General features: G+C 37.1%; 1 protein-coding gene across 3 annotated transcripts in view; it reads right to left on the bottom strand.

Annotated features, from left to right (window-relative positions):
• The window catches only part of LOC149249012 (protein serine/threonine kinase), a 318,878-nt gene extending 310,755 nt beyond the window's left edge, over positions 1 to 8,123 (bottom strand). For 2 of the 3 annotated variants that reach the window (XM_089458602.1, XM_089458603.1), the window contains exon 1: positions 7,807 to 8,112. Coding sequence is in view for 1 of the 3 variants with exons in the window: in XM_089458604.1 (XP_089314730.1) it covers positions 7,807 to 7,938 (132 nt within the window). In the remaining 2 variants the exon portion in view is untranslated. Of the gene's footprint in view, positions 1 to 7,806 lie in introns of all 3 variants that reach the window. The other variant, XM_089458604.1, reaches the window with a different exon arrangement.
• Positions 8,124 to 13,235: the final 5,112 nt, after the last annotated feature.

The raw sequence follows: 13,235 nt of genomic DNA, 5'->3' as shown, positions 1-13,235 counted from the left end.
CGACACACAAGAAATAGTTAAGTATAACTTGGTCTAGTGTAGAGTTAGGTAAAGTGTGTTTCTTTACTATGTACTTTTGTAACTTACAATCCGATGGTCACGATATGTAGTGATCCGACGGTTCATTCTCTCCTCGGTATTACTGACACTTGATCCATGGCTTAACACGCGATTGGTCCGTGATCTCTATTTAAAGAGCATGGAGGGTCATTTGTAGGGTAACCGTTCATGAAAGAAACTTATGTAAATTTTCATTCTTTTATTAATAAATTGCCTGAAGTGGTCGCGTTAGCTCAGGCCATGGACTGTTTCCTTCTTTGAGGGTTTTAACCACGTCAAGAATACTAGTGTATTGATCTGTGATCTGTTTGTAAGCGGCGTCATTTGGTGCTCTGTTTAAGGAACTTACCCTGTAAATTCCTACATGGTATCAGAGCTATTTGAGGGTCACATCCGTTGGTGACCCGACTGTCATTTCCTAGATCTATTGTTTCTCACTTCTTTCGAGCCGAGAGGACTGCTCTATTGTGTTAGGAGCATTTGTTCCAGTGAGGAACCCCTTTCGTTTCACACGAAAAGGTTTCTGGTAGCCCTAGTTACGTCATTTTAAAGATCTAGAGGTATACAGTCTTTATTTGCAGTTCTAGCTATTCATCTCTCTGTTTATTTCGGTTTATTTAGCTCTCTGTTTTTTATTATCGGATCTATACCTTTCATTTCTGCGTATGCTCTTTGCCCTGCGACTCTGTGCGATCTGGGCAAATCAGAAACAGAAAGGTAGTATTTTTCTCATGCGTATGCTCTTTTCCGATGCACTTTAGTGTGATCTCGAAAAATCAGAAACATTGAGGAAAATATTTAGTTTCCGGGTAAAGCTAACTTCAAGCCGTAAGGTTTGTTTTTTTTGTATGTCCATGTTGGGTTTTGTGGTTTTGTTTTGTAGGCAAAAAAGAGCTTTTTCAAGTAAGCACACACCCCAAAGCTTCAGTGACTAAAAAAAAAAAAAACCCTTCCTCTTTTCCATAAATTACTAACCTTTTAAACTAACTCATTTGGTCCAAAGTTACTTTATGAGAATAAAGGTCTTCAGTTCAAGTCTTTCTTTTTGTTGAGTTACTTTTTCAAAAAGCACATGCAACTTATGTTTTAAAGTTACTTTATGTAAAAGTGTTCTCACCGATTATAAAAAGTGAGTCACTTATAATTCTAAAATCTCTTTATCTTTTATTTAAGTTACAATTTAGTGGGTAGCTCATAAAGTACCATTGTAAAAGTGACTTTCACTTATTTATAAAAGTGAGTCACATAAAATCTTTTTTTTTAAGTGAGCTAATTAGATTAAGTTTGGAAGGGGGGCGGTTTAAATATAACAGTATCATTCATTTCCGCACATTCACGCACTTCGTCGGCATCTTCAACAACTTTTATTCAAAAAGCCATAACTTCTTCATCCGGAAGCCCTTTTCAAAGCCGTTTTTTTTAAAGAGCCTAATTTTTCGAGATCTTTCCATTGGAACACTTAGTTTCAACATCTACAGCTTCAATTTCTATTAAAATGGAAAGTCCATGCCAAGTTATTCTTGACAGCACCAACTACTTCCAATGGTGGTCCTACATTTTGGATTTACTTAGAAGTAAAGGTCTTTACAAAATAGCCTCAGGCCAAGAAACCAAACTTCAAGATGAAGATAAGGCAGCCAAATGGGAAAATAGGCAAGATCAAGCACGTGGGTTGATAGAAATGTCTATTTCTCCAGACCTTAGATTCCATATCGCAGAACTTGATACTCTTAATAAAGCAATGAAACAGCTCACTAAAGTTTTTGGAATTAAAAATGAAATTAGAGCCAATCAACTCGAAAATGAGTTGCTTACATTGGACCCCAATAACTTTTCTTCCATTGAAGATTTTTTGTCCAAGTTCAAGACCCTTAGACTTCTCTTGGAAGGTGTTAAGGTTAAGAAAGAAGATGGTACCCTTATCTACTCCATTCTTACTAAGTTTGGACTAGCCTACTATGTGTTTGTTTCCACCTTCCATTCTACTGGAGAAGACTTCATTTCTCAATGACAAGACTACAAGTCCCCCTCTTTTGATGCCTTTTGTGATTCTTTAATAAGAGAACAAGAAAAGCTCTTATATCTTGGTCTTCTTAATCTTGGAAACTCTTCTAAGAAAGCCTTAGCCACCCAGCAGCAACCAAATTCAAAGAATCCTAAGAAGAAGTATCCTAAAAAGAATGGTGTTAAACCAAACAAGGGTCCTAAGCAATTTCATTCTCAAAATGATTAGGCAAATAAAAACAAAGGGAAGAAGACTGATAGACATTGCCACTTTTGTAATCGAGATGGCCACATAGAATCCAAATGCTTCAAGAAGATGGAAGCCTTGGAAGCAGCAATGAAGAAGCATAACATCCATTTGGAGCACCCTTCAACTTCAACTTCATCTTCAGGAATAACACTTTTTGCATGTGGTTGTCAAGCATCTTGGTCTGGTCATGCACTAAATGTATCTTCTTCTTCTCATTCTCATGAGTGGCTCATTGATTCTGAAGCTTCTTATCACATGGCCAAAAATAAAGCCATGTTTTCTTCTTTAAATGATTTTAACACCAAAAATATATATGTTGGTGATGATAGATCTCTCAGTGTTGTAGGGACTGGAACTGTTCATCTAGACAATGGTCAATTTAATGATGTATTATGTGTTCCAACCTTATCCTGCAACCTTCTATCTTTATATCAGATAACTCATTCAAGTGAAGGTAAAATTGTTGAATTTTCACCTCACGATGTTGTAATTAAGGACCTAAGAGATCCTAGATAGATTTTGGCTACTGGCATTGCTGGTGATTCTACAAGGTTGTATAAGTTTAACAACTTTGGGTCATCAAATCTTCCCTCGGTATTTGTTGCTCATAATGATGAAGTGAGCAAACTTTGGCATGAGCGATTTGGTCACTTAAACTATCGCTCCCTTCAGAATCTAGGTAAATAAAATATGGTGACAGGTCTTCCAATGGTATCTTGCAGAGATGTTGTTTGTTCTGAATGTGTACTCGGAAAACATCATCAAGATAGTTTTGACTCAGCCCCTTTACAGCTTGTGCATAGTGATTTATGTGGTCCACTTCCAGTTGTTTCATTCTCTGGCTACAAGTATTTCTTAACTTTCATTGATGATTTCTCTAGACGCACTTGGGTATACTTCTTAAAACTCAAGAGTGAAGTATTTAACATGTTCTTGGCCTTTAAGGCCTTTGTTGAAAAACAATCTGGACATCAAATTCTTAAGCTAAGATCTGATAATGGCGGAGAATATGTTAACAACAAATTCATCAACTTTTGCACTGAGAATGGAATTTAAATGCAACATATTGTTCCATATACTCCACAACAAAATGGTGTAGTTGAAAAGAAGAATCGCACCTTAAAGGAAATGGCTAATTGTATGCTTCAATGTAAAGGACTTAGTCCTAATTTTTGGGCAGAAGCAATTAACTGTGCAAATTACATAGTAAATCGCACTCCTACTAAGGTTTTAAAGAATATAGCTCTAGAAGAAGCATGGAGCTCAATTAAACCAGATGTAAGTCACTTTCGTGTTTTTGGACGTGAAGCATGGGCCCATATTCCAGATGAGAAACACAAAGCTTTAGAACCTAAGAGTGAAAAATGTATTTTTCTTGGATATTCTAAATATGTCAAAGGATATAGACTTATTCCACTTAAGACCAAAAATGTTATCATTAGAAAAGATGTAAAGTTTGTTGAAAATATATCGGCCTACGAGTCTAGTTCGATGGATGTGCCACCTCTCTCTATCCCTTCTACTTCTGAAAATATTTCTTCTTCAGATGATGACAGCGAGGATGACAATCCTCCCCCACCTTCTCAGGATCCTCCTTCAACTCCTCAGCTTCCAAAATGGGTCCGTGCTACTCGAGATGTAGCAGGTGCTCTTGCCTGTGATCTTACAAATCAGCGACGTACACGTTCTCAGTTCGATAGAGCCTCTTCTTTACTGGCTCAAGCTTCAGTGAATTATGATCCTGACACCTTTGCAGAAGCTTCAGGCCATCCAGATTGGGACGCAGCTATGAATGAAGAATATCGTTCATTATTGGCAAATGATACATGGGATCTTGTTCCTCTTCCAAAGGGACGAAAACTTGTTAGATGCAAATGGGTTTACAGAACCAAGTATGGACCAGATGGAAAAGTTGATAAACATAAAGCTCGTCTTGTTGCTAAGGGTTTTTTACAAGTTGAAGGCATTGACTATACTGAAACCTTCTCCCCTTTGCCAAAATGAACTCTATCCACCTTGTTCTTTCCCTTGCTGCCTCTTTCAAATGGGAAGTCCATCAGATGGATGTTAAATCTGCCTTCTTGCATGGGGACTTGCATGAAGAAATCTATATGGAACAACCTACTGGCTTTATACAAACAGACTCCAGCCTTGTATGTCGGCTTAAGAAATCCCTTTATGGTCTCAAGCAAGCCCCTCGGGCTTGGTATGCCAAAATGGATAGCTTTCTTTTAGAAACTAGCTTTTCTAGGTGTCATTCTGACAATACAGTCTACACAAAGAAAGTGGGCAAGTCTCTTATCATTCTTGTTCTTTATGTTGATGATCTTACCCTTACTGGTAGTGATCCCAACCTTATAAACCATGTGAAGTCCAGCCTTAAAAAGAAGTTTGAAATGACAGACTTAGGACACTTGCATTATTTTTTTGGTCTTCAAGTCTTGCAATCCAAAGAAGGTATTTCCCTTTCCCAGTCCAAGTATGATTGTGATCTTCTACGCCATTTTCACATGGAAGACTGTAAGTCAGCCCCTTCTCCCTTTCAGTCTAGAGCCAAACTTTCAGTCACTTGTACTTCCCTGAAGTTGATGCTACCTTATACCGTCAACTTGTAGGAAAACTTTTGTATCTGACCCATACTCGTCCCGACCTTTCCTTTGTTGTTGGCCTTATTGCTCGGTTTATGCAAAACCCACATGAAAGTCATTGGAAAGTAGCTAAAAGAATACTTCGTTATGTTCGAGGTACAGTTCAGTTTGGGATTCATTACAGTGCAGAAGCATCTCCTCTATTGGTTGGTTTCACTGATTCCGATTGGGCTGGTGACCCTAATGATCGGAAGTCTACTGCAGGTTATGTGTTCACTCTTGGTTCAAGACCTATTACATGGGCTTGCAAGAAACAAAGTGCCATTTCTCTTTCTTCAGCAGAAGCAGAGTATTGTGGTGTCGTAGAAGCTAGTAAGGAAGCCTTGTGGCTTCATCAGATTCTGTCAGAGTTTGGCTTCAGCAGCAGCATCCGACTACACTTTGGTGTGATAATCAAAGTGCCATTCAACTATGCAAAGATCCAGTCCAACATCAGCGCAGCAAACACATTGAACTGCACATGCACTTCATCAGAAAGCTCATTCATGACCATATTCTTGAAGTGCAATATTGTTCAACAAATGATCAAGTTGCAGACATCTTTACAAAGGCTCTCACAGAGGCGAAGTTTACTAAACTTCGATTTATGGTTGGAGTTCAGGAAGTTGTCACTAAGGGGGGATAGGCTCTAATGCCTCCTTCCTTCTCCTATTGTGTCATATTTGCACATCCTTCAATCCTATCCCAAGTTGTTCTTAAGGGGGGATGTTAGGATATTCCGACACATAGGAAATAGTTAAGTATAACTTGGTCTAGTGTAGAGTTAGGTAAAGTGTGTTTCTTTACTATGTACTTTTGTAACTTACAATCTGACAGTCACGATATGTAGTGATCCAACGATTCATTCTCTCCTCGGTATTACCAACACTTGATCCGTGGCTTAACACCCAATTGGTCCATGATCTCTATTTAAAGAGCATGGAGGGTCATTTGTAGGGTAAACGTTCATGAGAGAAGCTTATGTAAATTTTCATTTTTTTATTAATAAATTGCCTAAAGTGGCCACGTTGGCTCGGGCCGTGGGCTGTTTCCCTCTTTGAGGGTTTTAACCACGTCAAGAATACTGGTGTATTGATCTGTGATCTGTTTGTGAGTGGTTCCTTTGGTGCTCTGTCTGAGGAACTTACCCTGTAAATTCCTACAGAAAAGAGTACAATAATTTCTAATAAAAATATGGAGTTTTCTACATAAAACATTGATAATCATAGAAGTCATTAATTTTAAAACTGTGATGAATCTAAGAAGAACGTTAACATATCCCTTGACAGCAATCATGCATATTTTCCATTAACTAATTAAATGAATAACTATCATGTAACCGTCTATATGTAAACGAATTAATTCAGATTAACTTGAAAAGTAAACTCCATTGTCAAAATGTTTGTTGTTACTGAATGTCACAGGATGCAAAGCATATTTTATTTTCATGAAGCTTGCTTCACAGCTCATGGCTTTTCTTTGTATTTAAATGAGAGAAATGATTTCTATGTTTTTACGAATGTTCCACAGTTACATTATAAAATTTGTAAATGCAGTACGGATTTTCTTTTGTAGCTTGTCAAAGCTGTTTAAAAGTGTCTTGATACGCAAACACTAGCTTGTTGGAATCCATGTCACAACTTGTTGAAGAAGCTAGAGCCAACCAACGTTGTTATCAGATAATTTCTGAGAACATGGTATTGTTTGCCACTCAACACACATTATAAGACATCTCGAAATCAGGCTGCCTGTTTGTGAAACCCGCTTATTCAAAATCAGTATTTGCACTGCCTAGGATCAATAAACATTTTACCAATGTGAAATCATTCTAGTCAACTGCAATTTCAAGAATTCTCAAAAGTGATAGAACAGCAATGTCTTATGGCAACTATTTTCAGTTGAACATCAACTTCCAACTGTGTTCTAAGTGAATATCATGTCTTTTATTGCTACTAAATTATGATTTTTAATTTGGAACCAATCATCTGTCGAGCAATCTACTTAAAATGATTTTGACCTCGAGCTAGCAAAGTTTGAGGCTCAAATGCAATTATGTGCCTATTAGACACCCACGTTCTCAATATGGCTTAGAAAGTCTGCACTGGCTACTTGTTAAACTTCAATCACCATCGTACGACGACTCATAGCGGCCTTGGTGATCTATAGCACTCTCCAAATCGCCTTGCACTTTAAAAAAGGGAGGTGAACAACAAGAGCTCGTCAGTTCATCTCTGCATGCCTCAAAGAAAAGACCCTCCCCGTACAGGCGTATGGAATATAATTAGTGATGAATCAATCGAACATGACTGAACCAATATGGTAACAATAATTCCTCACTGTTCAATGCCTTTATTCATGAGAAACTCCCAACAAATGGCAAATGAGCATATAACTAGGACCTAACAAAATATGACAGCAAACCTAACAAACTTCCATCCTAGTCCATATCAAAAGAGTGCTGACCATACCTACGGTGACCTCTTCAAGATGAAAACACCCTAAATTAACCAGATTTTCGCAGCAACTTAACAATTTACACAATTTCAACATAATCCAAACCAATTATGTTTGAGTAACCTGTATCTTCCATGTAATAATCTGAGTAACATTTCCATAAGCCTAAAACAGCTCTGTTACTCATTCAAATTATAATCATCAGAAAGTCGACAAAACCTAAATAGACTATATTTTCATCACCCATGCAATCTGAATTGCAAATTTAACCATAACTAGGTTTCATCGTCCGCAATATTTTTTACCTCTGGCATGGTTACCAATTAGCTGGAGTTTGAACCATACATATATCTCTCTCAGTACCCAGCCCGTGGAATATTGAGAAAAACAGCGAAAGCGAGTGAGAATTACCTCGCAAACGACCTTAGAACCGAAAGGACGGGCGGAGTCCAAGAGAGCATAGGATACGAGCACTCGATCGGTGAAATCCCTCTGGATACACCGTTGTAAGCCTTCCAAGCACATCTCCGTCTCCACCTCCATCTCATTCAATTGAATCAATACACATGAAGGCCTGCCAGTTTCAGTACACTGGTGATTAGAGCGATTAAAATCTAAGAGGTGAAGGAGAGCAGCAACTCAAATGCGCTGTCAACACAATTGCAAACACCAATCCAGATTTAAATGTGTTTAAAAACAGTGCCCAAGGACCAAGTGGAGACAAGTGCAATACCCGATGCAGGCTCGGTTGCACCCTTAGCGAGTTTATACCATTCAAGTAGAGTTTTGTGGGTCATTTAGTCACATTAATTCTTTTCAATAAATTGGAGTTTGTATTGTAAAATTGGATGCTAAAGCAATTTCTTTTAAAAAATTAAAGAGCATAGAGGGTATAGACAAGGTAAAGCATATTGTGTTAACGTGTCTTAATAACTACTATAATTCTTTATACCTACAAAATGTGATTTGGTCATGTAAATGGGTGAACTAATATATAAATATATTATATATTTTTATAATTATTATTATTATGTAATTCTAAGGTCATGTCAAACCACATACTATTTTGGTGTATGAGATTTTTTTGTTTGTGGGACAAGGGACCCACTTCCATGCAACTAAGTCTATGAAGGCATACATATTCTACTCCCTTTGGTTTTGAACATGTAATATGTAATGGGCTTAAATGGATATAGATTAGTTGGTGATAGAATGTACTCTTTAGCTATTTTTTGTAATATTGTTCGCTCAAATCTCATTTAGTTTGTGTGTCATGTTTAGGGGTGGATGGTTCATCTAAAGATTATAATAGTGGTAGCGATTGGAATCAACCTTGTGTCATGCAAGTACAAGCTTGACCTAGTTATTGATTCCTCTAGACAAAAAAAAAAAAAAAAAACACTTTGATATGTAATGGATGAACTATTCATCAACATAGTGGTCATTATTATCTTTAAGCATAGTTCCCCAATCATTATTAGTTGACTGAGTAACTAGAATAATGAACCCTGTGCAATCATTTCCTTTGATAGCTTTCCATATGAGACTTTTCTATCTTTAACTAGTCATTGATCATTTCTATTTCTCTAACTGGCAATAAATCAGTTTCTTTATGTGAGCTCGGCCAAAGTTTGGGTTGGAGAGGTCAAGTCATGAGAACTTCTCATTTTGGCACTATGGTGAATGTTATGAGGCCAATCATGTCAATGTTGCCACCTTTCCATAGACAATCTTACTAGTAGTATGTTATGCTCTCTCATCAAAGCTCTAGGACTATTTGGACAATGGGGAGTGAGTTGGAGAATTGAAAATGGACTCACCAGTAATAGTGTAGGGAACTATCTCAAGTATTCTAGCAATTGACATAATTGTGCCTTGTCCAAATAAACCTTTTGGACCTACACAATGATCTACATAAAGATTTTTTTGCACATAATACAATGGTGTTCTACAAGCAATAAGAATCACTAATAGAGACTTGTTAAACATGGAATCATGTTGTTTCGTTTCAGTGAGGAATAAGAATTCTACTCTTAAGAGTTGTCATGTTACTTGGAACTCTATAACCAAAGGCAATTTTTCATTAAGGAGAGTGGTCTTTTATGAAGTGGGAGAAGGGATGAGTTGGTCATATAATTCAATGACCCACTCTCAAGTGGATTTTGCAAAACCACAAAACCAAGACACATGATTAATGTTAATCTTAAGACAACCACAAAAGGGACATTTGGGTTTAAAGATGTTAAGGTGCATTGGGTAATGGTTGGAACCCAACCCCTGAGGACAAGGGACTAAGAGTAAAAAGGCCTTCTTAGGTTCCACTAAAGGTTCTCAAACACTACAAAGCATAAAGAACCAAGTGCTTTACTTGAACTTAAGTCTCCATGTTTGATTCCATTGGTTGTCCAAAGCAAACCTTGTTGCTTAGCCATTTGTACCCATTAATAGGCTTATACTTCTTTAAATCCTTATTCTTGTTCCAACAACAATTCTTCCTATCATACACAATTTCAAGAGGGTAGAGAGACAGACAATTTTCTCTAATGTAGTCAATCCCAACCCTATTTGGGATGGCCAAATTATAACTATCTTCCAAACTAACCAAGGAAACTAGTTTCTCACATGGGAATTAAAGAGGTATTTCATTGTATTGATACCTCACTAGTAAAAATCCAAGGGTCAAAAACCATGTTGTTTCAACAAACACTTTGTCCTCAAATAATGACATAAGAGATGATCGTAAGGAATGGCTATTGGAGGAAAAGAGTTCCTTTCATCTTAACACTTGTCGGGGTGACAATGAGTGTTTGTAAGCATAAGTCCACACATGATTTATTGCCCAAGGAAACTCCTTAGTGATGTAATTTTGAATAGAAGCACCCTTCAAACCTCATCCCTTCCATCACCAAATTAATCTATTTAGCATATAAGGCCTAGGCCTCGTTTTGAATTGCAATGTTCCCCCTACCTCCTTAATCTCTACAAGTGCAACAAAGGCTCCAATTGACACATTGGAAGATTTTGTCACATTCCATGTGACTTCTCAACATGTTGATGAGTACCAAAAGATGGAACCCAACAAGAGGAATAATATACATAAGGTATCCTCATGACCTTGATATAACTCTAAACTTAGAAGCCAAGACCAAAGGCTTAGTGAACAATTATTCAATTTCTTCTCCATGTAGTTAATGACCATGACACAAAGCTTTGTGGGATTTGCTTCAAAAGAAATTTGTATGCTTATGATTTGAAAATATGGTTGATATGGATCCATAACCAAGCTTTCTCAACAAGCTAACCAAGGAGAGCCCAAACTCTATCTTAACATCATATATTTGCCCATTCGATTCTATAATTAGAGATACATAGTACAAGAAAAACTCTAGAAAGTCCATAACATTATCTATAGACTCATGTGTCCTCAAGTATGATGAGAAAAGATTCATATTAATCTAGATTGGATCATTATGTTGGTTATCATCCATCTTGATACTTTTAGAGTGGAAAAAGTGGAGGAAGTAGCTCACGGGACCATTTTTAACGAAGGAACCCAGTTTGGCAAATTGGAGCCTAAAACCTTCGGGGAGGATTTTGAGGCATCATATGACATTTTTTCGGGCATAGGGCTTTAATAATTTAGTGTGGCACATTTTTCATATTCTACACACAAAGATCTTTCCAACGGTGCAAGAATCGCTTCAATCGGAGTTTGTATGCAAAAGTTATGCCACTCAGAAGTTGACCTACCTATTTTCACCACCATAAATTAAGAGGATGTCACGTCATCCCCCATTATTCATGGAAAAGGGGCTAGCCATGAGACTATGATGAAGAAGACTCTAGAAAAGTCCATATAGTAACTTTGATTAACAGTTGAGGTAGTCAAACCTAACCACTAGTAGGCTATCGAGTTGTGTTATAGCTAGGTCACTAGGAGGAAAAGGGGTTTCATTCTTTTTAAGTGCATTTGTTCCATACATGAGCAAAAATAGCGAAGGGTTAGGAGATAGAGCACACAAAGAGCATTTGTGTATTGTAGTATCCCATGGGCCATAGGCCATGCTTCTTTTTACTCATAGTCATTTACAATTCAAAGAAAGAGAGCATAACAACCTCACCTTCTAGCTAGCTTTTCTCCTAAATGGGTTTCCCAAGTCATATCTTGTGCCAATCATGGTTTGTGAGTTTTTATTTCATCATTCTCTATATTTTGCATAATTTTAATTTGCATGTATATGCAATTAATCGTAATTTACAAATCTAGAAATCTAAAGACAAATAAAACCCTAATAGTGTAGATTTCATATTTTTAAATATAGTTTAATCAGATTTGTTGTGACAAATTGTCTAGTGGAATATACACAACAATTTATGGATCATATTGGTATCAGAGTAGGTTTCTTTAGGTATATTGTGGATATGTGTAGGGGATCTAGATCATCTAAGCCAAAAGTCGTAAAACCCTAGTCATGGTCGATGAATCTATGAATAACCCTCCTAATATTGTAGAGGAGAGGTTTTTGCGGTTGGAAGCATAAGTCATGGATATAAACCATAATTTAAATCTCATCATGTTGACCCTAAGCAATAAGTTTGGGTCATTTGGAGAAGATCGGGGTTTTAATGTAAAGAACATACAAGAGGGAAGATCATGAGATCAGGAAGAAACAGAGAACCAACCAAAAAAAAGAATTTGAAAAAGATAAACCTAGTTCGAGTGTCGTGAATCATTCACGGTCCTTATTCAAAATGGAAGCGAAGGTCGATATCAAGTCGTACCAAGGTGAGATCGATGCTAAGAAGATAAATCACTATTTGTAGCAATTATAATTTTATTTCAGTGTCCATCATATTGAGGAAGGACAAAATATTTCATTTGTTCGACTGAAATTGGAGGGCCATGTCTTGACTTGGTGGGAAAGCCACACAGTGACCTTGAGGTTAGAAGGAGATCCTCTAGTGACTAAGTGGGAGGACTTAAAAACCATCATAAATTCACAAATTTACCTTATTGGGCATGTAGAGGACAAGTGGATCCAGGGGCACTACTTTAGGCAAATTTTGGGGCAAAGTGTACAGGAGCACACCATAGAGTTCAGAAAGATGGCCATATTGTTGGATATCTCCCCAAAGAACCCAGATGTACTCTTCAAGTATGTCAGGGCTCTATACAACCTTATGTGTAAGAAAGTGATGTTATTCAAGCCCAAACAGTGGACAAGGCTTGTGTACAAGCACAATACCTATAGAACATAGGCATGAATAAAGGAAAATCAAGTGGATTGAAGTAGAAAGAGAAACATGATGCTTCTGAAGAGGGGAAGAAGAAGTGGAAAGAGGAAAAAGATAAACTATGGAAACCACAACACGCCGATGCAAAGATATCAACAACCACTACAACATTGATGGCCATATAGAGGATAAGTGTTGGAAGTTGCATCTAGAGCTTAAACTGAAGAAAAAAAGAAAGAAAATTAGAAGAAGAATTTCATGGTCATCGATTCAAGCAACCAAGTTGAAAGTAGCTCAGATGTGGATGAGAAGATTGTATGTACGTATGTGCAAAATGAGGTGAATCTGAGTAGCCTTCAGTAATAGGAAGAGAAAGAAGTGACCAAATGGTTGAATTTCCATGATCGTGGCTCTAGGTTAGAATCTTAGAATCTCTTACGCTACCAAACCAAGAATCTCAACAAGAACTACTTTGCACAATGAAAAATATAAAGAAATAAATCACATATGCACAAGTATACACAATTTTTAACAAAATATTGTACAATAATGTACAACCCAATCTTTTTTATGTTAAACCAATCTGAATAATATAACATCATATG

Source organism: Pinus tabuliformis, chromosome 7 (assembly GCF_031772625.1).
Source record: "Pinus tabuliformis cultivar Carrire ecotype Pingquan chromosome 7, CPIR1, whole genome shotgun sequence".
In the NCBI taxonomy this organism is placed as follows: Eukaryota; Viridiplantae; Streptophyta; class Pinopsida; order Pinales; family Pinaceae; genus Pinus; species Pinus tabuliformis.
This window is presented reverse-complemented; position numbering and strand designations above follow the sequence as displayed.